Genomic DNA, 23,539 nt, shown 5'->3' on the forward strand with positions numbered 1-23,539 from the left:
CAAAGCACGGTGATGATCCCAACAGAGACCTCTCTGAGTGTGCTGATCCTGGTCAATGGAGTGGAGATAAGAGATGAGTGGTCCTTCTGCTGCCCATGGGAAGCTCTGATCTGCACAGGAGCTGTAACAGTGGTGATGCCACTTAAAGGATGTTAAGAAATTAATTTCAGATTATTTAAGTCTGTTTTTAACCAAATTATTCTTCAGCCACGACTGTGAATTTATAAAGTACTGGCTGTAAAGTATGGGTGCTTTTCCAGTAGGTGATTGTGCTGTCCATGTTTCAGAGCTACAGTGAGTTCAGCTCATTGCTCTCTCCAGGACTGGTGGCAACTCTGGTGGTCACCTCTGATGGTTGTTCTTCAGAATTAAGGAGAGTTTTACTTGTTTGCTTTTAAAACTGAGCTTAAGAGTGATCAATGTTCTGAGAAAAGGCTTGGACTTTGTGCCAAGGGCTGGGAATTACTTTGCAGGAATGCAAGCCAGCACCCAAGGACAAAATTCTTGGAAATTATGTTCTCCCTTGCAGTGCTAGTGTTGGAAGTTGGAAACCTGACTCATGCGGCTGCTGCTGAACGCTGAAGTCATCTGTGCCTTGGACTTTTATTCATAAAAAAGTTGTTAATGGGAAGGTATGGGCTGGTTTTGGTGAATATCAGAATTACAGAATTGCTTAGGTTAGAAAATCCCTCTAAGATCCAACTGTTTCCCCAGCACTGCCAAGGCCAGCACTAACCCCAAGTGCCACAACTGCACATCTATTAAATCCATTCAGGGATGGTGGCTCCACCACTGCCCTGCACATTCTGTGCCTTGGCAGCTGGGCTGCACAGCCCTTTCTGTGAAGAAATTTTCCTCAGTATCCAACTAAACTTGCTCTGGAACAACTTGAGGCCGTTTCCTCTTGTCCTGTCCCTTGTTCTCTGGGAGCAGAGCCTGACCCCCACCTGACTCCACCCTTCTTAGAGCATTGTAGAGAGTGAGGTCCTCCCCTGAGCCTCCTTTTCTCCAGGCTGAGCATCCCCCATCTCCCTCAGCTGCTCCTGGTGCTCCATTCCTTTCCCTGGACACACTCCAGCATCTCAGTGACCTTCTTGTGAGGGGCCCAGAACTGACCCCAAGATTTGTGGTACCTCAGCAGTGTCCAGCACAGAGGGATGATCACTGCCCTGGTCCTGCTGGACACATTATTTCTGATAGCATCCAAGTGCCACTGGCCTCTTGCCCACCTGGGCTTATGTTCAGCTACTTCCAGCCAGCACCCCAAAGCCTTTCCCAGCTTTTCAGTGACTCTGCCCCCAGCCTGGAGCATCCCATGGAGTTGTTGTTACCCCAGTGCAGGACCTGCCACTTGGCCTTGTTGAATGTCATGGAATTTGCCTTGGCCCACTGATGCAGCCCATCCAGATCCCTCTGCAGACCTCTCCTGCCCTCCAGCAGGTCAACATTTCACCCAGCTTGGTGTCTTCTGCTGAGAATGCCCTCAATCCTCTTACCCACATCATTGATAAAGCTATTAGACAGGAGTGGCCCCAACATTGATCCCTGGAGAGTGCCAGGGTGAGAGGCTGCCAGCTGGATTTAATACTGGAGTAGGACACAGCTGAGCTGGGGCCCGTGTGCCACAGAATGACAAATTTATTGTGGTGCACGGCTGTACTGTATGATCTGCAAAAAGGGCTGAGCTGAGACCATAGGCAGCTTAAACCGTGGTCTTGGGTTCCTCCCTGAAAACCTTTAGGAGCAGGACTTCAGCCCTGTTTAAAGGGCTTTTTTTGGCTGCTGCAGATGCCTAAAGCAAACCCTGAAGTGTGAGGAGGCAGCCCCAGGGTGAGGGACCTGTTTGGTGGGTGGGGGATCCATGGGTGCTCAGGACTTTGTCCAGGTGAGGCTGTGCTGAGCTGCCCTTGTGTTGCCAAGCATCTCAGAGCCAGGCTGGGATGTTTCCAGAGATCTGGGCATCTCTAGGCTCTCCTACGTGTCCTTTAGGCTCTGTGAGATGGCTGAGATGTCAGTGCCACTTGCTGCTGAGTTATTCTGACCTTGTCCTTCCTTGCACAGCTGCATGCCAGAATGAGCTGCCCTGGGAGCTCTCAGTGTCAGCAGCAGTGCCCTGGGCTTGGGGGGTTGGATATGGGGAACAAGGTGACTGCTGTTGGGTGTTGGACCCCCATGTGCCACTCTTTGTGGGGACACAATCCCAGACACGACCTCCAGCTGCTCAGAGGCATCCCCAGGAGCAGCCTGTGCATCCTGCCGTGTTCTGGTCTTGGTACAGAAAGGGCATCGTTTTACAAAGCAAGGCGAGCCCAGATGGCTGGAATCTCTTCAGGGGGGCAGAGCAGCACGGAGGTGTTTGTAAATAAAAACAAACAGATGCAGCTTGGGAGTGAAACCCTTGAGCAGCTTCCTGCATCTCAGGGATGAGGCCTTTCTTTGCTCAACTGAGTGGTCCCTAAAAGGGGGATGGCAGCTGGTCTGGCTTTTTCTTTCCCTTTGTGAGGCTTGCCTTGTCTCTGGTGGGGTGGGAGGCAGTGTGGCCTGGGCTCACAGCCCTGTGGGGTGATGGAGGCAGGGGGGGCTCACTGCCTGTTTGGACACAGATGTTTCCTAGGAAAATGTGCCAGCAGGGCTTGGTAGAGGGATGTGTCTGGGTTCAGATGTGGCTGAACCTGTTGTTCCTCTGCCCTGCCTCTGCTGCCTGCACCAGCCCCCTGGATGCATCTGGATGTGGTCAAATCCATCTGCAGCACTGACAGGAGAGGACAGGCACTTGTGGCTGCATGTGGCCACTGCTGAGGTGACAGAGATCTGGTAATGCCTGCACAGCCCCCCTGCCAGCTTTGCTGTTTGGAGGAAAGCAAGCATTAAGCCTTTTCTGTGCTCCTTTGCCTCTTTCAGAAAGTGCTTGGAGAGGGAATGGGGTGGGTTGGAACCACGGGAATGTCATTTCCTCAATAATTAATTTACAAGCATGTGCTGGTTACAAAACCTGCAGAGCCAGGATGCTCCAGGGCTCTGGATGTCTTCCCAGCTCCTACTCCTCTTTGTCAGGGATGGTATCTGCCTCCACTCGGGATTTTTGCCCTTGTGGAGGGACTTTGAGCCCTGTGAGGCTCCGAAAGTTGCTGGAGGAGCTCTGACTGACCTGCCCTACCCATCTAGCTCCTCCTGCTCAGTGACACTGGAGAGGCAGCAGCTCCCAGAGCCACCCCAGCTGCTGGGACAGTGCCCACAGGGTGCCACTGCTTGGTCTCTGCTGGACTGGAGCAATAAAAGCCTTGCAAAAGAAGGGTTATCCTCACCTACCTTGTGTGGTGGAAAAGTCTGGAAGTCCTGGGTCCTTGGTGCTGCCTGGCAGGGCCTGAGGCAGAGGTGGAAGGGCACTGGGAGGATGGTGTGCCTGACACTGTGAGTTCCTGGGCTGGGGAATTGTTTGCTGCTTGTGCTGAGCAGCACCTGCAGGTAGTTTTGACTGTGACAGGAGCTTTCTATGTGACTTTGGAAACCTGGGATGCTCACAGCTGGGATGCATGAAGCCAAAACACTGTTGGCTTATGTTTCCTTTGGAAAGTTCTGCTTTCATTCCTACTTTTGTATTAGGATTAATCATGGGGGGGATGCCTCTAGCTTGGGGTAAAGCAGTGAGGGCCAGAGTGGTGGGAGATGCTGGGAGCAGCTGATCCATCAGTACCCTGCATCCCCTGAGCTGTTCTCCCAGTGGCATCTCCTCTGGTTGCAGTCCAAGTCACCCATTAGAGGATGTGGCTGCTGCTGACTGGCTCAGGGGCTGGTGGGGTGGGCTGATCAGCCTGACACGGGGTGTCGGAGGCGGTGAGGCACCGAGGGTGTTTCCAGTGACGTGGGTGGGACAGATGGTGCCCTTCTCCAGCCTGGAGTGACAAGTGACATGTGCCCTCCTGACCAGCAGGCTCCATCTGTGTAATTTCCTCTTCATGGGGCTTCTGGCTGGGCTCTGTGCCATTCCCCCTGTCCAGTGCCTGCCCTAAATAACATCTCTCTGCCTGTCCATCAGCTTCTGCTCTCCCAGGAGTGGTGAACCCTCAGCCATGAATGCCTCTGTCAGGGCTGTGCGTGGCTTTTGACCCACTTCCATGGGTGGTGGGTCCCATTCCTTTGGGATTTCTGGGTATGGCAGGGTCTGGCAGGCAGCATGGATAGGACTAGGCAGGGATGTGGCATCCTTTGGGCAATGAGCCAGGCCTGTTTTGGATGTGGAAGGGACAAGCAAGAGGTGACAAGGAGAAGAGCATCTTGGCAGGTACCCTGCTCTCCTGCTGCTCCTCCTCTGCTGCCAGTCCCTGGCCTTCCTGGTTTCTGTACAAGCCTGCATTTAAAATTATCAGTGGGAATACTCTGCTCACAGCCTTCAGAAAGGGGCTCAGAATTATGGCAAATTGAGATCCTGCCAAATGATGACAAAAACAGCTGGATAGGCTTTTGGGGAAGTTATATTGAAGGTGTGTTTTTCTGTACAGGGCTGCAGGGGTTGACTGGGGCTTCCCATCCAGTTCCCCTTGCCATGGGCAGAGATCCCTTCCACTAGATCAGGTTGCTCCAAGCTCCATCCAGCCTTGTCTCCCTGAATGGCTGTGCTACAAATGGGCACAATTTCAGACTTCAGGGCACAGTTTTCTGTGTCCACAGAGTGGTGGGTAAGAGCAGCACCATGCCTGCTTTTCCTTGTCAGGGTGAGATTTTCACCAGGATTGTGGGAGCTCTCTGATCACAAAGCCTCTGGATAACCATGAATGGGATAAGTGTGTGTGAGTTACGCAGGCAAAAAGTGGTGGCAGGGCTGAAAGCTGAGGTCTCTGGATGATACCACCCAAATCAGTCAGTGTAGGGTGAAAAGACAACTTTAGGGGGGTAGGATAGATATTTCATGTGGCTTATTTCAATGTAAGAGGGCTCTCTCCGGAGACTGTAGTGGCCACCTCTCTGCAGAGTGCAGAGGGCCCATGGGGTGATGAGTAAATATCTGCAAAAACTGCAATCATTTTGAGATGATGATGAGATGAGCAGAGGCAGTCCTGTCTTTAATCTCCATTCCACTGGCTTCTTCTCTTTGTAAAAATGGAGTAAAAAGAAACTTTTCCAACCTGTTAATTGTCCATTTCCCTCCTTCATGTAACTGATTTGGATAATACTCTTTCAAATGTCTCCTTATGTGGAGGACTGTAATTTTTCCTTCCCTTGAGAGCTTGCATCCCCCGCCTTGCTGGGACAGGAGGTGTTTTCATCTCTGGTGACAATGACACAGATGCTTCTGCAGACAAGGACAACCCCTCATTTGCCTGCTGTGACTTTACTAGTTCTGCTGTATTATCTGTTTGCTCCCACCTTTCCTGCACTCTGCAGCACTCCTTTTATTTTCCCATCACAGCATCCCTTGTGTTTCCCATGGCAGTTTCCTTCGTGCTTTCCCATGGCAGCATCCCTTGTTTTTACCGTCATGGCATCCCTTATGTTTTCCTGACATGGCATTCCTCATGTTTTCCCATTGCAGCATCTTTTTTCCCATTGCAGCTTTCCTCATGTTTCCCATTGCAGCTTCCCTCATGCTTTCCCATGGCAGCATTCCTTGTGTTTCCTGTGACAGCATCCCTCATGTTTCCCATTGCAGCATCCCTCGTGTTTTCCCATCACGGCATCGCCCATGCTTTCTCCTGTGACAGCATTCCTTGTGTTTCCCATGGCAGCATCCCTCGTGTTTTCCCATCACAGCATCCCTCGTGCTTTCCCATGGCAGCATCCCTTGTGCTTTCCCATTCTCAGCATCCCTTGTGTTTCCCATGGCAGCATCCTGGTGTTTCCCATGGTGGAGTCTGTGGTGTTTCCCATTCCTTGCAGCTCCTTGCAGAGCTGTTGTGCTCACACAGGGCTGAGGGTGCCCTTGAAGCTCCCACTCCATGGATGTGGGGTGTCCTTAGCTGTGTCCCATGCTCGCTGTGGAGGTCATGCCTTGGTGCTGTGATATTTTGGCCATCCCTCACTGCTGGGTGTATCTGTTCTCTGCTCTCTGAGTCCTGGGGGCTTGGAATAGCAGTGCCCAGGGTGTTCCACACTCTGTTGAGTGTTTGTCACAGCTCCTTGGAGCAAGTGAGCACAGGAGAAGGGGAAGATGCCTCCTAGGAGCTCCTGAAATAGAGCCATGAGCTCTGCAGCAAGCACTCATTGATGCCTCTCTCTCTCTGTGTTGTTGCAGGCAAAGGACAGTGATGATGACGATGAAGTCACCGTCAGCGTGGACCGGGATCGTTTCATGGATGAGTTCTTTGAGCAGGTGAGAGGTTTGTTCCTCCAGTGTGGCTTTGAAGCTGGTTCAGACCTTTCTGCTGCCACCAGATGGGGGGTGTGGATGGTCCAGGCTTCCTGCAGCCACTGGGAATGGGGGTGAAGCTCCTGCCCTGGCTGGTGCTGCTCAGCTGATGGTCAGGGTTATGCTGAATGCTGAACATCAGGAACCTGGCTTCCCTGCAGACCTGAAGCTGTGCTGCCCTACAGATGTTCTCCTGCTCCTCCAGAACCCAGTGAGGCTGTTAGCCAGGTGATGGGAGCAGGGAAGGCTTACACACAGCTCTCAGGCCTTTCCCCAGAGCACCTCTGCAGAGCAGCAGTCTCTGCATGGGACTGATTTAATTTTGTGCCTCCCGTTCCCAAACAAGAGGTTGTCTTCTGGCATGTGGGTGGCTGTAAGATCTGCTTGCGGATTTTTAGCACACCCTTAGCATGGCATGTGTGTGGGGGGTGTTAAAATGGATCTGTGCAGGCAATGGAGTGGGAACTGGGATAAATCTGATGTGCAGGTGGAGGAAGATGAGCAAAGGAGTGGTGTGAGCCGGAGGAGAAGACTGAGTTAGAGGGTAAGCAGCCTGGCAGGCAGAGAACACAGGAGAGGTTTCCCCTCTTAGGCGGTGCTGGTGTCTTCCTGTAGCACAGAAGTGCAGAGAAAATGATGGAATGGATCTTCTGGAAAATGTGGCCTCCCTGGAACGAGGAGTGAGGATCAAATTGGGCGTTTCTGGAGGTTTTTCTGGAGCAAGGAGCCATGGGGGGCTGAGCCGTTACCAGCCTGGCTTGTGCAGTCTCAGCAATGTTCTGCCAGAGGCACAGAGTCTGGGAATCAATCTGATGCTGGTTTATATAAATCCCCAAAGTTTCTCAGTGTATCACAAAGAATACAGGACATACAGTCTGTATTACACTGCTGTGACTCAGAGCTGGCTGGTGGGATGGAGAAGGTCTGATTCCACAGTGGTGCTATAGTTTCAAGCTGGAAAATATTTATCCAGGAGGGTATTTGCAGTGGTTCAGACATGTCATGGTTGCTTTGGAATAGGGTATAATAATCCCTTCACTTTCCAAAAGTCCAGGTCTGTCACAGACCACCTGTCTTGTCTCACTTCACAGGTGGAAGAAATTCGAGGCTTCATCGATAAAATTTCGGAAAATGTGGAAGAAGTGAAAAGGAAGCACAGCGCCATCCTCGCTTCACCCAACCCTGATGAAAGTGAGTGAGCTCTGGATGTCCTGTGGGCACGTGGCTTCACTGATGGGCTGGCTGGAGCCAGGCACAATCCCCTGTGTCTGCAGGTGGCCATGGCTGGATGGTGAGGGAGGGCTTGGACTTGCCTGGTGACTGGTGGCTTTAAGACCTGGAGAGTCCAGTGAGGCTGCCAGAGGGGATTTCTGAAAGGATGGGGCAGTGTGGAGGCTGGGAAGTGCAAGTGGTGTTTTTGTGGTGGTTGGCTGTGGTCTTGCCCCAGGCTGCCTGGGAAAGTCAGTGGATAAGGGAGAACAGACCAAGTGTCACCTATTTGGGCCCAGAAATGTTACAGCTCCTCTTGGAGCCAGAGGTGGGCAGCTGGGACCTTGCATCTCTGTCCTGGGGACAATTTGTTGCTGGCTGGTCAAAGAGCCTACTCCTTCCAGACCTCTTTCTTCCCCAGCCTTGTCTTCCAGAAAAGATGTTTTCTGCCAGGAGCTGGAGTTAGGGGTTTGAGCACCCAAGAGGTAGCAGCATCTGGGTGTCCAGGAGATCTGGCAGGGTTAGAACTGTGAATGCCGTGGTTCCCTGTTCCCAGGTGGGAGCAGTGCTCTCCTAGGGGAGCCAGGAGGGGACTGTGGGGGCAGTGAGGTCAGCAGAGGCTTTCCAGCATCAGTGTCTGCAAAACCCTTATTGTGGAGTGGGTGGATCCGAGGGCTGAGCTGTGCAGGGAGAGCAGGGCTGAGCACTGTGGGGTGGGGCTGGACCCTACCCAGGCTCACCTGCTGGGGGACAGCACTGGAACAGCTCTGCTGCCCCACACTTCACCTTCAGTGTAACACTGAGCCCACGTGGCTCTCCTCTGCTCACCTCCATCGTGAGGCTGGTGTCACAGGGGTGTTGGATGCTGCAGGTCTGACCCTGCAGGATGGCTCTGGGCCACTGGCAGCCCTCATTTTGGCAAAGGTGTTGCTTCCATATGCTCGTGCTCCCAGTGCTTGGAGGCTGGAAAGCTGAGACCAGGTCTCCCTCTGGTCATCCACTTCTCATTTGCCCAGTGCAATTCCATGTCTGCTTGTGGAATTGTGCCTAGAGGTCCCAGGAGGGTGCCCACACACACTTTGCCCTGCCTCCAGCCCTACATCAAATCAGTAGATGTTGTAATTACTTGAAAGGACTGGCCCTTCCTAAATTGTCTCAGGCTCCCCTCTCCTCGCAGCTACTTCTCAGCTAAAATTTCCTTGGCCAAGCCTGGAATCGAGGGATTTTCTCAAGGGAATTCACGTCTCAGGCTATTGCTCAATCATCCTCCAGGCTCTTGTGCTTTCACTGTAAGATGTTGCAGTGTTCCTGTTTGGGGATGTTCAGAGAAGAGCTGCTGTGCTCCTGGTTGCTGCAGTGGCACAGGGTCCACTCGGGGCTGCAAAGGGCACTCATGGCCTAAAAGCATAATAATCTATTTAAAATCTGAGATCTGCAGTGAGCAAAATGTGGTGACATTCCCATGACTTTCAGAAGGATCCAGGACATTGGAAGTGCTTCTGGCTTTGCTTTACTGCGTTACTTTGCCTCGGTTTTGTAGAGAATTCAGTTTGTTGTACCAAGAATTGTTTGGACAGGAAGAGAGGAGCCCACACATTAATCTGAAATTTGTGATTTGTAGCACTGTGCTGTGTTCAGGAGGTGTGGTAGAGCTCAGTGGTGGACAGACTCAGAATCACAGAATGCTTTGGGTTGGAAGGGGTCTTCAAAGATCATCCAGTTCCACATCCCTGCCATTGGCAGGGACACATTAAATCTAGACCAGTGGACCACTTGCTCCTAGCCCTGTCCAGTGTGCCTGTGAACACTTCCAGGGATGGGGCAGCCACAGCTTCTCTGGGCAACCTTTGTCAGCCCCTCACCACCCTCATGGTCTGACATTTCTTCCCCATGTCCAACCTGGCCCCACTGCCCCTTGTCCCAGCCCTTGGACCATTTTGGTGGCCACCTCTGGACCTGCTCTGGCACGTCACTGTCTGTGCTGGCAGCCTCACCCCCACCCTCCTGTGTTCCTGAACCCACAGAGAACCTGCTCATTAATGCAAAGGCTATTTGTAACCCAGGGCTGTGAATTTATTGAGATTAATTTGGAAATTCAGAAACAAGTTCCCATGAGGCATGGGAGGGGGTCAGAGCCAAAGGACACTAAAATGTAGGTTGTGAGAGGCTAATTTTGGGATGTGCTCACTGGGGTTTGCTGTTTAACATGGCAAGGAGTGACACCTGGGATGGCCATCAGGGCAAGGTGTTGCTCTCTGCAGGGATTTGGGATGCTGCTTGTCCCCTGTGGAACAGCACCTCGCATGTTTCTTAGTGATCTCCAAGTACTTTAACATCATGTGGAACCTCCAGGAAATGTTCCTCCAGGAAACAAGAGAATGTCACGGGCTTCTCATCCTTGTCTGGAGGCACATGTGCTGTGCAGCTTGGTTTGGTGTGGGTGTAGCTTCTCCAACAGAGATGCAGGAGAGGAGCAGACACCCCAAAAGGGAGAGGGAGCTCTGCAGCAGACCCCCTCCAGCCCCAGCAATGTTTGTTTTGCAGCTGGAGCTCTGCCTTCTCTTGCTGAATTGCCACTGTCTTGCTGCTGACACTGGGGATAATCCCTTATCTGCAGAAATGGGTTTAGGAGGGCTGAGATGAGCAAAGCCTAAATCCTTTTACTTTTTCCTGAGATTATTCTGATGTGTGGGAGACTGGTGCTTTCTAGGCATGCTGAGAGCAGGAGCAGCAGGGTATGGTCAGTAGAGCTGGGCAGCAGCACAGGCAGGAGCAGGAGGAAGGTGGCCAGAAGTCCTGGGATCTCTGGGAATTCAGCATCACCCATGGAGATCCCACTGTGGGTGCATGAGGAGCCCCTGCTATGGGCACATTCCAAGAGCTGACTCTACAAAGCTACAACTAAATTATTGAGAGGGGGAAAAAGTCAGGGATAGTGAGTGGAAAACTGCTGGGAATAGCTTGAGGAGGAATTATTGGTGACAATCCATTTGGATCTGGGAAGGCAGTGGCTGTGTGTGTGTCCCTGGGTGTCTGTACTCACATGTGGCTGTGCTGTGTGTGGCAAGGGGGTGTCTGTGGCTGTGCTTTAGGTGGGAAGAGGGGAAGGCAATTAAAATTGGAGAGTTCAGGCAAGCAGTCTGAGGAAATGGTAGCCAGAGCAGGAAATCTGGGTGCTGAAGGACCCTGGGAGCTCTCACAGTGGGGATACAGGAGCACGGAGGAGCACAGGGTCTGGGGGACAGGTGGGACATTGCTGGGTGGGTGCATGGGCACCTTTGGCTGGGCTGGTGGGGTGGGTGGCCACCAAGGAGGGGAGACCTCATGTTGGACAGGGCTGGAACCTGCCAGAAATGGTTGTGTCGTGTCTGGGCTGTGTCTGTCAGAAATGAGGGTTCTCTGCATTGGTGCTGGAGCCCTGGTGTGGTTGTGCAGGTGCTGCAGTCAGTTTGGCTGCCCACGGTTTGCCAACATCAGCTGATTAGACATTGAGGAGAAACTGGAAGAGGAATTGAGGGGTGGACAGCCAGGGTACCCAGTGATGATGATGAGTGATGGTGATGAGACAGTCCAAGACACTCCTGGAGCCCTGACAGTCCTGGCCAGTGACCAGGTGAGCCCAGCTGGAGAGTGGGTCTGACATCAGGGTGAGAGCGGGTGCCTGTCCCATCCCTGACTGATCAATGAAGAGCAGAACTCACAAAACCAGCTCAGGGATGAGTGACCAGTAGAATTGGCAGGAACTGGTGAAGTGAACTGTTCTGTCTCAGCCTGAGGCACACCTTGCACTGAGCACATCTACTCTGTGCTGTGCACTGCCCTCCCCACCACTCTGCAAAGCTGACTGCATTCCTTCAGCAATGGGGCTACAGCTGCTTTGAGTTCAGGCTGTGCTTCTCGAGTGTTCCTGAGATACATGGGACCATTTTCCTTCTGAATTGTGACAAAACAGACACCTGAAGATGTCCAGTCCAGTGGTGCTGGCCCATGGCATGGCTGTGGTGCTGGTGCAGCATGTGGTTCTGCATCCAGTGTTTTATCCAGTGCTAAAAACAGCTCTCAGCCTGGAGAAAAAGAGGCTCAGGAGGGACCTTCTTGCTCTCTACAACTCTGTGAAAGGATGCAGCAGGATTGGAAAAAATTTATTCACAGGAAGTGTGGTCAGGCAATGGAATAGGCTGTGAAGGGCAATGGTGGAGTCACCATCCTTGGAGGGATTTAAGAGATGTGTGGATGTGGCTCCTGGGGATATGGTTAGTGTGGTGGCAGTCCTGGCTTAACTGTTGAACTCAATGATCTTGGAGGGCTGCTCCAACCTAGAGGATTCCATGATAATCCTGTTCCTTTCTAAAGACAGTTCACACAGTGCTGCCGTATGTTTGACAAAATCACTGCAGTAATCAAGTGTTTGACTGTCATTCTAAATCATTGCAGCGCTTGTTTTAGGAGAAAACATTCAGACAGCAAACATCCCCCATTTCCCCTTGAACTCCCCCCCAAAATCCCTGTGTTTTATGGCCTCACAGCACCACCCACATTCTGCATGAGGCTCCAGCCCACTCTTCCTGGCTGTGCCAGCCTCCTCTCTCCAGGGTCTCTGCCCCCTGCCCTCCTCCTGTTGATCCAAGGGTGCTGCCAGCTGCGAGGCTGCCGTGGTGTGTGGGTGCAGCCCCAGCTGCACAGAGGAGTGGGAAATAACGATTCCCTGCACCCCAGGAAGATGATTAATCACTGTAAGGGCACTGCTGCCCATTTGCTGTTCCTGGAAGCCCTGCAGAGAGCTGGTTGGAAGGGCTCTGCCTCCTGGAAGTGCCTGGGAGCTGCTGATTCAGAGCGGTTGCTGCTCTGGCAGCTGCCAGCCCAACCCCTGCAGGCTGATCCTTGCTGCCTGCCCAGAGCTGCCTGCCTGCCATCCAAGGGCTTGGAATCCCACTGGTGTTCACCAACCTGGCCACCCACACACAAGCACATGGCCTGGACATCTGTGGGACATTCCTGAGTACCACTTGGACCTCCTGTTTCCTGAGCTGGGCAGTATTTGGTGTCGTGAGCTGCCCAAAAGCTCAATCAGAACTTGGGATTTCTTTTTGTTTGCCCTTGTCAGGCTCCTTTGCTGTCTCCTGGGTTGTCCTCATCTCCTCTGCCCAGCTTGAGCTGTTGGCAAAGGGACTGAGGGAGTGGGAGGACTAAAGGGTTGGCTTCATGCATATTCCACAGCCCAGACCAGTGTCTATCTCCTGGCTTCTCCCCCACCAGGAATGTGAACTCTCTCTAGCTTATCTCAGGTCCTGGTGAGGCTGAGGCTGTTTGCTCAGAGAGTTTGGGGTGAATAGCAGCTTGTGTGGGTACTTTGAAGGTCTTGAACAGCAAGGGCTGGGGACAGTGTGAGTGGGCAATGGTCCTGGGTGTTAGGGCCACAGTTAGAGCTTCAGTCTACAAAGTGTTTTATTGGCCAGAGTTGAAAAAATTCTAGAAAATTAGGAAAGGTTTGAGTCAGCATCTGATGTTTTTCTTATTTTCCATAGCTTGAATCAATAAGTTGCAATGCGAAATTCTGAGCTGTTTCCAAGAATAAATGTCAGCCTTTGGGAACTGAAGGACTGCACAGAGGTCACTGATGTCCCAAATCTCTTTTGGCAAGTGGAATTTTAGCTAGAAAGTCCTTCTCCATAGGGATCCATCCCCATCCATCCCCATCCATCCCCATCCATCCCCATCCATCCCCATCCATCCCCATCCATCCCCATCCACCCCCTTGTCTTTGCTGGCACCTGGGATTGTCCTGATCCAGGTCCATGACCTTGCCAGGCCTGGTTGAACCTCACTGTCCATCCATAGTCCATTCATCAAACCCCTCTCTGCAATTCCAGTTTCCTCAAGTCCCCCCAACTTTCCCTCTGGCAAGAGCTCCTCCCCAGTGCCTCAGAGCTCAGAGCAGCTGTGATTCAGCAGCCATGCTGGAGGCTGTGTCTGTCTCATTTCTGTGCTGCTTTCAACCTCCAAGGTCATGGCCAAGCTTCCAGCAGGCAGTGAGGAGCACAGGAGAGGAGCTATTCCCATCAGGAGTAGGGTGCTTCCCAGTTCTCCAGAGGAAGATTTAACCTCTCAGATATGCTGTCCCAGGACAAAACTGCTGTCTGCGTGGCTGGGCTGTGGCTCCTGCATCCCTGCTGTGCTGGGACCCACTTTGATGGGTGCTGGCCAGAGGGAGGGGACCCACAGTTGTGTGTCGCCACTGTCACTGGGGTGCCTACCACAGCACCAACAGGCAGCCCCTCCTCCTTGGGTGGTGATTCTGTGGGTACCAGGCCTGGATTTTGATCCTTCAGCTAGAGCAGAGCTGTGGGAAGGGGCCTTGAGGTGTTTCCAAGTGAATTCAGCAGGCAGGTGTAAATAATAGATATGGGGAGCAACTGGAAAGGGAAATACCATGGAAAGGTGCTGCCATTCCAGTGGGGCATTGCAGTTTATGAGCTGGAGATCATTCAGTAGGAGAAAAAACTCCCCCTGATGTGTCACTTGGCTTCTCCCATGGCAATTTGCTGCTGAATTATCAGTGCAGGGATCCCCTGCCTGTAATCTGTGTGTGCTCACCAGTGCGTGTTGCAGATCTGTGTGCACAGGGTGGGATGGAGCCACGAGCCTGCACCCAGGGCTGCCCACACCCTGGATACCCCATTGCTTGGTTGGGGCACTCAGTCTGCTGAGGCTGCCCCAGAAGGGATATCCTGGCCTGGGGGTAGATTGATGGGATGTGGTGGTGCTGAATTATTTTTTCACACCTGAGACCTTTCACCTAACGTAGCTGGCTCGTGGATGCAATTCCTGCATCACTGGAGAGCTGGGCTGCCCTTTGAGGGACGTGTCGTGTTGTTAACACGCTCCAGTTCCTCTCCAGTTGGTGATGATGTGCTGTGTTTGGACCAGTCTCCTCTGGAGACGGTGACATGAGGACACGTGGGCTGGGGAGGTGTTACCATAAATCCCAGCTTGTGACTGAGACACGAGAGATGGGCTTTGGGCTGATATTCCAGACTTGGCAGCCTGAATGAGATGTTTACAGATGCTGGCTGATCAGACAAAGAAATTAGTCTGTCACTTCAGTAGCAGTGCCTGCACCATGTGACAGTGATGGGTCATGGCTTAGGAGGGACCTTCTTGCTCTCCAAAACTCCCTGACAGGAAGGTGGAGCCAGCTGCAGGTTGGGCTCTGCTCCCAGGGAACAAGTGACAGGACAAGAGGAAACAGCCTCAAGTTGCACTAGGGGATATTTAGATTGGCTGTTGAGAAAAATGTCATCATGGGAAGGGTTGTCCAGCCTTGGCACAGGTGAGGTCCCCATTCCTGGATGGATCTCACAGATGTGTGGATGTGGCACTCGTGGACATAGGGTAGTAGTAGTGGCCTTGGCATTGGTGAGGGAAAAGTTGGACTTCAGCATCTTAGAGGGCTTTTCCAGCCTCACTGATTCTGTGATTCTGTGGTTGGGGAAATGGGATGAATTACTGATGTTTCATGATGGCTGTGAAGGCTCTGACTGGGCAACACTAGGGCCAAACACTCTCAGATTGTGGCTTGTTAATGGCTCTGTCACTTCCCTTGTGGTGACATGTCCCCAGAGCCCTTTCCACTGATCCTGCCTCAGTCCCTGGGGTCTGTTGAAGAGAAATGATTTTTGAGAACAGGCTACAGATCTCGAACTTCTTTTTAATGCCAGCAGAGCCTGCTTAATAGGTTTAAGCATCTTATCTCTCAGCACTGTTAATGAGTTTCCAGGCCCCACAGAGGTGGAGCAGAACTGTATTTTCCCAATCAAGTTATCAGTTTATTAGCAAAAATACAAATAAAAGAGTTGCTTTGGATGCAACTAAAAAAAAAAAAGTGCTGTCTGGAGAAGCACTGAATATCATGGCATGGATAACAGGATCAGAGCAAGGCCCAAGAATTGTCTGGTAAAGAAGATGAAATGCAACTGGGACATGGCCTCTCAGATATCTGGGGCTCTCTCATGGAAGATTTTTCTTCTTAATCATATGAAGCTCTAAATGGTGGAAGCATTTATTGAGTCACTCCATGAATGTGCCCTACTGGTAGAAGAGCTCACCAAGAGTTAATGGATGATTAATTAGCTTTGAGGTAAATAATTAATCAAGTGGTATAGAATCCAGCAGGCCAGGACTTGGCTTCTGATCTGTAAATACTGTTGTGTGTGCAGCTGAAGACCATCTTGTGCAGATATTCTTTATCACCAGCTTCCTATGAACCACTTCCCTGTGTGCTTTTAATAAGGGAAGTGATCCATCATCGTTCTGGGAACTGCCAGGGGTGGTCAGGGCTGGAAGCAGCACTTTAGGTATTGGAGAGAAATCTTCTCTGTGAGGGAGGTGAAGCCCCTCAAGACCAGGCTGGGCAGGGCTTGGAGCAACTTGGAAGGTGTCCCTGCCCATGGCAGGGGATGGAACAAGATCAGCTTTTATGGTTGCTTCTAATCAAACCACTCTAGGTCCATGATTCTGTTAATCTGGGAAGTTCTTGATGTTGTTATAGTCTGTTTTGATGCACACCATCTCCACATCAGCTGCTGAGTGCGTGTGTGTGTGCCCAAAGGCTTCTTTTTTGGTTTCCTGTAGCTGTCACCTCCATGGTCCCAGTCTGAACCTGGTGGAAGCCTTTCCCTCTTGGGTCTGGTCAAAAGTGGTGGGTATCATAGAATCATAATATCACAGAGTGGTTTGGGTTGGAAGGGACCTTAAAAGCTCATCTTGTTCCACCCCCTGCCATGGGCAGGGACACCTTCCGCTATCCCAGGTTACTCCAAGCCCCATCTGACCTGGTGCCAGATTTGAAACTTTTTCCTCTGCCCTTCAGAGCATGAAGGGAACAGCTTCTGGGGAAAGTTATGATGGAAAATAACCAAATCCTGAGATGCCCACGTACCAGAGTGAGTCTGTGTCAGTTCCAGCCTTTCTCTAGTGCCATGACATGAAACCACCTCTCATTCTGTGCCTGTGGGCGATGGTTTGAATACTGTTTGACTTTTTATTGCAATGTGGAAAGTTTTTGAGTTGCATCAATATTTCAAAACTTGTAATAATCAGTTGGATATTACACCTGGACAGGTTGTGTCAAAGGGTTTCCAGTTCACTGTTTCCTGTACAAACAATTATTGGTCTTTAATCTCGTAAATCAATGATTGCCTTAAAAGATTGATCATAGAAAGGCTCAGGAACCAGGAGGACCTTAGGCAAAGAGCCCCTGGGTTCAAGAAGGAGCTGACCCTGAGGAGTCTCTGGAGCTCTGAGGACAGTTGAGGCAGCATAGGTGCATTAACATTTATCTAGAGAGAAAAAAAGCAGAGATGAGAAGACAGTGCAGCTTGTATTTGTGGTTACTTCAATTAGTCAGTGGATAGAAACCAACAGGTTTCTCCTAAAAAGTTTCTGGGTTGAAAGCAGAGCAGGGGCAGACTGTCTGCAAGGGTTTTTCTGTGCTCCCTTTGCCTTTGGCTTGTTGGACAAGCTGTGATGCTGCCTGCTCTTCTCAGCTGCAGGGGGCTGCTGTTCTCAGGCTGACAGGTGCTCTCTTTGAAGCTTTTTGTTGAAGAAACAAGGCTGAAGTTCCAAAGTTCTCCATCGGCCAAAGCCACTGGTGAGAAAATCATGGCTGGTGTGACCTCTGCCAGCCCTTTCCTTTCTTGTCCTTTTCAGCATAGTGAGAAGGTTTTGAGGAGAGTTGGCAATGTCGAGACTTGAAAGGCTCCTCTTTTCATGGGAGGAACAGCAGAGCCAGTCAGGTGCCACATCTGCTCTCTGAAGGCAGCAAAGCCTCGTGCTTGTGTGGTGGAGAACATTGTTCCTGTTGTACCTCCGCTTGGAAGGAGCACCAAGTCTCTCTGTCACTTCTTGTCACCCCACCTACTGTTTTGTGATGAAAGGCAATTCAAACCTCACGCTGATACCTTGTTTTTAGGAGCAGGTCAGTCCTGAGCTCAGAGTCACCTGTAAAAGCATCCTCCTGTGGTGATGGTGGAAGGTGACTCCGCAGCGCGATGGGCTATGATGTGGAGTAGCATTTTTTTTTTCCATTGGGGGCTTAAAAGTTTTGGATCATGGCGATAAAACCAGCATGTTCATGTCTTTGTCACCACTTCCTGATCAGGTTGGGTGTGTGAGAGAGGAGGTGGGATTTTTCTGTACAGGTGTGGGCTTTCAGGAGGATGCAGCTGAGTGACTCATGTGTGTTCAACCCAAGTCAGAAAGTAGGACACGTTTATGCAAGGCATGTTAACATCTCTTAAAAATGCCTCAGCTATAAGAAGTGCCTTATTCTTGGCATCCATCTGGGTTCTTGCAGAGACAGTGCTTAGAGTGGGTAATGGCACCATGTGTGGATTATATATCTCACCATGCCCAAAAGGAATCTGGAGCTCCCAATCTGGAAGATAATTCTGTGCTCTTGAGACTACTGCAAGGGCTTTTAATAGCTTCTGGTGCTACAGGAAAGCAGCCTGGTGGGAAAGCAAGTTGGAGAATGTAGGCAGAACATCACCCACCTTATTTTCTTCTGAATTTTAAGAAGATCCTGCTTAGTTCCTGCTGTTCCACTTCTGCAGTGGTGGAGCCACATCAAACAGAGCTGCTCTCAAGATTTAGCTGGGGAAGTAACATTTGCTCTTAATAGAAAAGATAATGAAGTGACATTTGGACCCTCAATCTTGTTCTTGTTTGCCCTGATGTTCAGTTTTACATGAAAAACATGTTGATAAAAGGTCTTGTCAGTGTTTGCCATTGTAGCTCCATTTCCAGGTCTGAGCAGGGTGCTGGACACAGCACAGAGGCCTTGGGGAGCTCCTGCTCTCTCACTAGAGAAGCTCTGAGCTGCTTTTTCCAGCAGCCTGAAGTGAAGGAACTAGTCATTAACTTAGCTGATGAAGGAATTCCTCTTGGGACCAGCCCCTGATCCCACCACTGGTGGGAAGGTGGTCATTGACACGGATGGAGCAGCTAGGAATGATGTCCCATCAGCTGTGAGCAGCAGAAAAATGGGGAAAAAAATCCATATTTTTATGATTGAAGTCATTTGACATGAAAAATCCAAATTCTTGTGATGTAAACAGGCTTTTCTGAGCCCCTGGTGGAGTCTTCCTGCAGTCAGCTGCTCTGGCATCTCAGCTGTGGGGAATGCTGCTGCTGCCTTGCTCCATCACTAGCAGGAGGATCATAATCCCACCATCCCCTGGGGCTGGTATTCCAGTTTCCACTTTCAAATACAGTGGGAGACCAACCTGAGTTACCTGAAGGCACCAGGTTCTGAACTGTCCAAGTTTGTCTCAAGCATGACTTGGAGTTTCACACAGCAATTGTGGCTTGATGGGACCTGGAAAACTCTTCTTCCTTATGTGTGCCTGGGGCTCCTAATTAATGTAAATTGAAAATACCTTCCTCCTCTGCATACAGACAAAACTGTACCCAGCAGGGCTGAAGCAGGACAGCCCCTAGATCCCCTTCCAGCCTTAGAGGGCTTATAAAAAAGAGCGAGAGTGACTTTATGAGAGAAAATAGTGACAGAACAAGGGAGAACAGTTTTAATCTAAAAGAGGAGAGATTAGATTAGATGCTAAGAAGAAATTCTTACCTGTGAGGGAGGTGAGGCCCTGGCACAGGTTGCCTAGAGGAGCTGTGGTTGCCCCATCCCTGGAAGTGTCCAAGGTCAGGTTGGATGTGGCTTGGAGCACCCTGGTCTAGCAGGAGTGTCCCTGCCCTTGGCAGCAGGTTGGACTGGAACACCTTTGGGGGTCCCTTCCATCCCAAACCAATCTGTGGTTTGTGATTCTCTGAAGTGCTGTGCAGGCTCCTGGTGCTCTGCTGAGCTGTGCCTGTCCAAGCTGGGATGAGCAGATCTTGCTGTGTCTGGAGGTGGTGGAAAGGGGTTGGCAGGTCAGGTTTCTCTGTGTGGGGGGATTCCATGTCCTCCTCCAGGACAGCTCTGTGGAGTTTCCCAACTCCCCAGCCTGGGAGCAGATCCAGCCTTCACTCAAGCAGCCAGTGTGGAGCAGTGGGCTCCACGACATGGGTGGTGATGCTGCTCTGTGCATTGTCTGGGAAGCTTCTCCTCCTGCACCCCCCTTGCCTCCCCCTTCCTCTGGCTGCCTGTGTCAGAGCTCTGCCCTTGGCAGAGACCAAAATAACTCCCACAGAGCTGCTGAAATGTCAGGATAGAGCGGGCAGAGCTGGGCCACAGTGTTGGCAAACTGCTGTTGTGTGTGCACAGGAGCAGTGCCCTGTGCTGTGGAGATGTGGCCCCTCATTAAGAGTCGTCAGAGCAAGCCCTGGAGAATCAGTGGATAAAATCTGCTGCAGAACTGTCACCCTTGTTTGCCAGCCACCTCCTGCTGACCAGCCTCTCACTTGGATCCATCTGGACAAAGCACTGGTGCTGGAGAAGGGTCCTGGCCTTTATCTCTCTGTGTTTTTGGGGTGTTTGGGGGCTTCATCTGTCACATGGCTTTTTCCACAGCTTGAGGGCAGAAGTTCTCCCCTTAACTTGGCAGGAGGGAGATACTGACAGAACTAGGAAGAGCTTTGGAATGAGCTATTCAATCCTTGTAGGTTGCTAATATGTAATAATTAACAGTAAAAGGAAATGGAGTTGTCCCTAGCGGGATGCAGGTTGTGTCAGAGCTTTGTGGCCAGTATGTGTGTGTGCAATCCTGCTGAAAGGCTGTCAGGGAGTTTCAGAAAACAAAAATGTTCCCCCCAGTCCTTTTCTCCAGGCTAAGCCCCTCCAGCTCCTTCAGCCACTCCTGGTGCTCCGGAATCTTCCCCAGCTCTTTAATGAGGGGCCTAAAACTGAACCCAGGGTTGGAGGGAATGGGGAAGGCAAATCCTGGCGAAGGAAGGAATCTGGAGAATGAATTGGCAGAGCAGAGTGAATTCCAGAGTGTGAAGATAGAGCCATAATTAAAGGAGACAGACAGCAAGAGGATCCAACATAAGAGGGGGGAGGATGGCTTGGGAGGAGGCCGCAGGGATGTGGGGCCAGGAGAGAGTGGGAGAGGAGGTGCTGAGGGGGAAGCAGGGGGAACACCAGGAGACAGCACACAAAAATATTGCCTGTGTAAGAGCTGGGCAGGGTGAGTGAGTCCTTGGCAGCTGTTCTGTGCAATGCCAGAGCTGCATCCATCCTGTTTCACTCCTCTTCCTATCCAGCGCGAGCGCATCCTTGCATTGTTTTTGCAGGAATTTGTAGCGTCTCTGGTATTTTCTGTTCATTCCAGTTGTGTGATTTCATCTTTCTTGCTAAAGACATGTTTGGATTTTCTCCCATACACCTCCCTCCCTCTGTCAGAAGTCACCTGCCCTGCTGAGAGAGCATGGAGCAAGGACACTGTGGGAAAACCGGGGCGGTGAAGCGGGAAGAGAGCAAGGTTCTGTAGTCCGCTTGCTTTTGGGATTCCCTGTTCCCTCCTCAATTGGACAGGAGATTTCCCCTCCAGTGAATTAATGAGTGCTGTGGAAAAGGCAGCTGATGACACAGCAGTGACGCCGGGGCTGACGCCTGTGCTAGGGAGGAGTGGGAGGCTGGAGCGAGCGTGCCGAGGAGCACGTCGGCACTGCCGGCCACATCCACGGCTACTGCTGAGAGAGCCTCGTGTGGCTCACAGCTCACACATGGCTCCTGTGCCACACAGCTTCTTCATGGCACACAGCTTCTTCATGGCACACAGCTCTGGCACACAGCTCCTGTGGCACACAGCTCTGGCACACAGCTTCTTCATGGCACACAGCTTCTTCATGGCACACAGCTCTGGCACACGGCTCCCATGGCACACAGCTCCTGTGGCACACAGCTCCTGTGGCACACAGCTTCTTCCATGGCACACAGCTCCTGTGGCACACAGCTTCTTCCATGGCACACAGCTCTGGCACACAGCTCCTTCCATGGCACACAGCTCTGGCACACAGCTTCTTCCATGGCACACAGCTTCCCTGGCACACAGCTCCCGTGGCAGACAATTCCCATGGTACAGAACTCCCATGGCACACAGCTTCCAATGCATGTGGTTCCCATGGCACACAGCTCCTGTGCCACACAGCTCCTGGGGCACGGCTCCCCTGGCACAGTCCTCCCACAGCACATTACTGCCACAGCACCCAGTTCCCATGGCACACATCTCCCATGGCACACAGCTCCCATGGCACAGACCTCCCACAGCACATTACTGCCACAGCACACAGCTCCCACACAGCTCCCAAGGCACACAGCTCCCAAAACGTTCGGCTCCCACACCACACAGCTCCTGCTGCACACAGCTCCCACAATGTGCAGCTCCCATGGCACATGGCTCCTGTGGCATAAAGCTCCCACACAGCTCCCAAAACGTGCAGATCCTGCAGCACACAGCTCCTATCCCACACAGCACACAGATCCCACAGCACATGGCATCTGCAGTTCCCACAGCACACAGCTCCCACAGCACACAGATCCCACAGCACATGGCATCTGCAGTTCCCACAGCACACAGTTCCCAAGCAGCACCTGGAGAGTGCAGGGTCAATGGATGGGGAGGTTCTGGGCAGAGCTGTGTGCTGCCAGTTGTTCAACCTGCTGGGGGAGGGAGGTCCCCAGCCAGTGGCAGGTGAGTTCCCTTGCTCCAGAGCTGCACCAGGAACAAGTTGTTTCTGATTTTGGTAAATTAACAAGCAGAAGGTAGAGGCAGTGAGTCAGCCTTTGGACAGGGAACATGGAAGAGGGCCCAGCACATGTAACTCACCTGCAGGCACGGCTCACTCCTGTGTTGGGAACCGTGTGTGCAGGTGGGGATGGATGGACCAAACCCTGCCAAGCTGCTGCTGTCATCTGCAATAAATTTTGGGCTGAATGTGAGGAGGGAATGTTGTGCCATGAGGGTGGTGAGGCCCTGACACAGGCTGCCCAGAGCAGCTGTGGCTGCCTTAACCTTGGAAATGCTCCAAGACCAGGTTGGAGGGGGCTTAGAGCAGCCTGGTCTAGTGGGATTTGTCCCTGCCCATGGCAGGGGATTGCAGTGAGATGAGCTTTTAGGTCCCTTCCAACCCAAACCACCCTGCAAGTCCATGGCTATATGAAAAGATCCTTAAACAAGTACCCAACACTGTGAGGTGGACTTCTTTCTCCTTTTTGACCTTTCCCTGAGAATGAATCATTTGGATCTCTCAAATTCACAGGGCAACCTGTGAGTTATACCTTCCTTCTGACTTGGAATTTTGGGCTATCCCATTTCCTTGAGTTATTGGAGTCTGAAGAAGGTGCCAGACAAGCAGGGATGCTGCAGGGATGCATGGCTGCAGCTGACAGTGCCTCCCAGTGATGGTGGCTGCACAATGTCCTTAAAGCCCTTCCCAGCTACTGTGACCTGCCTGTGTCTTGTCCTCGCTGGGACCTGACAATTTGAATGAAATGACACAGTTCCCCGCTCTTCAGTCAGTGTTTAAAAATATAAATCACGCCTTTTTTTTTTGTTTGGTTGCTTTTAGGAAAAAAAAATTCGGATTCAGCAGGTTCAGGTGCCTGAATTCTTTGTGGGTGCATTTTGAGTCTTTATTTCACACTCGCTGCTTTGGGTACCAACTGCAGCATCTCAAGAGCACTCCCAGCTGAAGCTCTGGGAGGTAGGACTACTTCTGGTCAGTTTTTTTCTGCCAGTGCTATAAAAAGTTTTCAGCCAGAGGTAATACTTGCTCTTTATCATGGAAATGTGCAACTCTAAAAATAACCTTTCCACAATTCCCCAGCTGGCTCCCTTTCTGCACAAAGCCCTGTGTCTCTCTGTCCAAACGGACTCACTGTGTGTCACCTTGTGCAGGAGTGAAGGACTTTCTTCCCTCCTGCACCCACCAGCATCAGGCCCTCCTCCTCCCCATCTAGTGATGAGATTGGCTGGAAAGGTCCTGCACATGGATCAGGGCAATGCCCAGTACCAGCACAGGCTGGGGGATGGATGGATG

General features: G+C 51.6%; 1 protein-coding gene across 1 annotated transcript in view; it reads left to right on the forward strand.

Annotated features, from left to right (window-relative positions):
* STX1A (syntaxin 1A) overlaps nucleotides 1–23,539 on the forward strand; it is a 46,958-nt gene that overhangs the window by 5,948 nt on the left and 17,471 nt on the right. Inside the window, exons 2-3 of the mRNA XM_015646859.3 lie at nucleotides 6,230–6,307; nucleotides 7,435–7,534. Coding sequence (XP_015502345.1) covers nucleotides 6,230–6,307; nucleotides 7,435–7,534 — 178 coding nt within the window. The remainder of the gene's footprint in view (nucleotides 1–6,229; nucleotides 6,308–7,434; nucleotides 7,535–23,539) is intronic.

Source organism: Parus major, chromosome 19 (assembly GCF_001522545.3).
Source record: "Parus major isolate Abel chromosome 19, Parus_major1.1, whole genome shotgun sequence".
NCBI lineage: Eukaryota > Metazoa > Chordata > Aves > Passeriformes > Paridae > Parus > Parus major.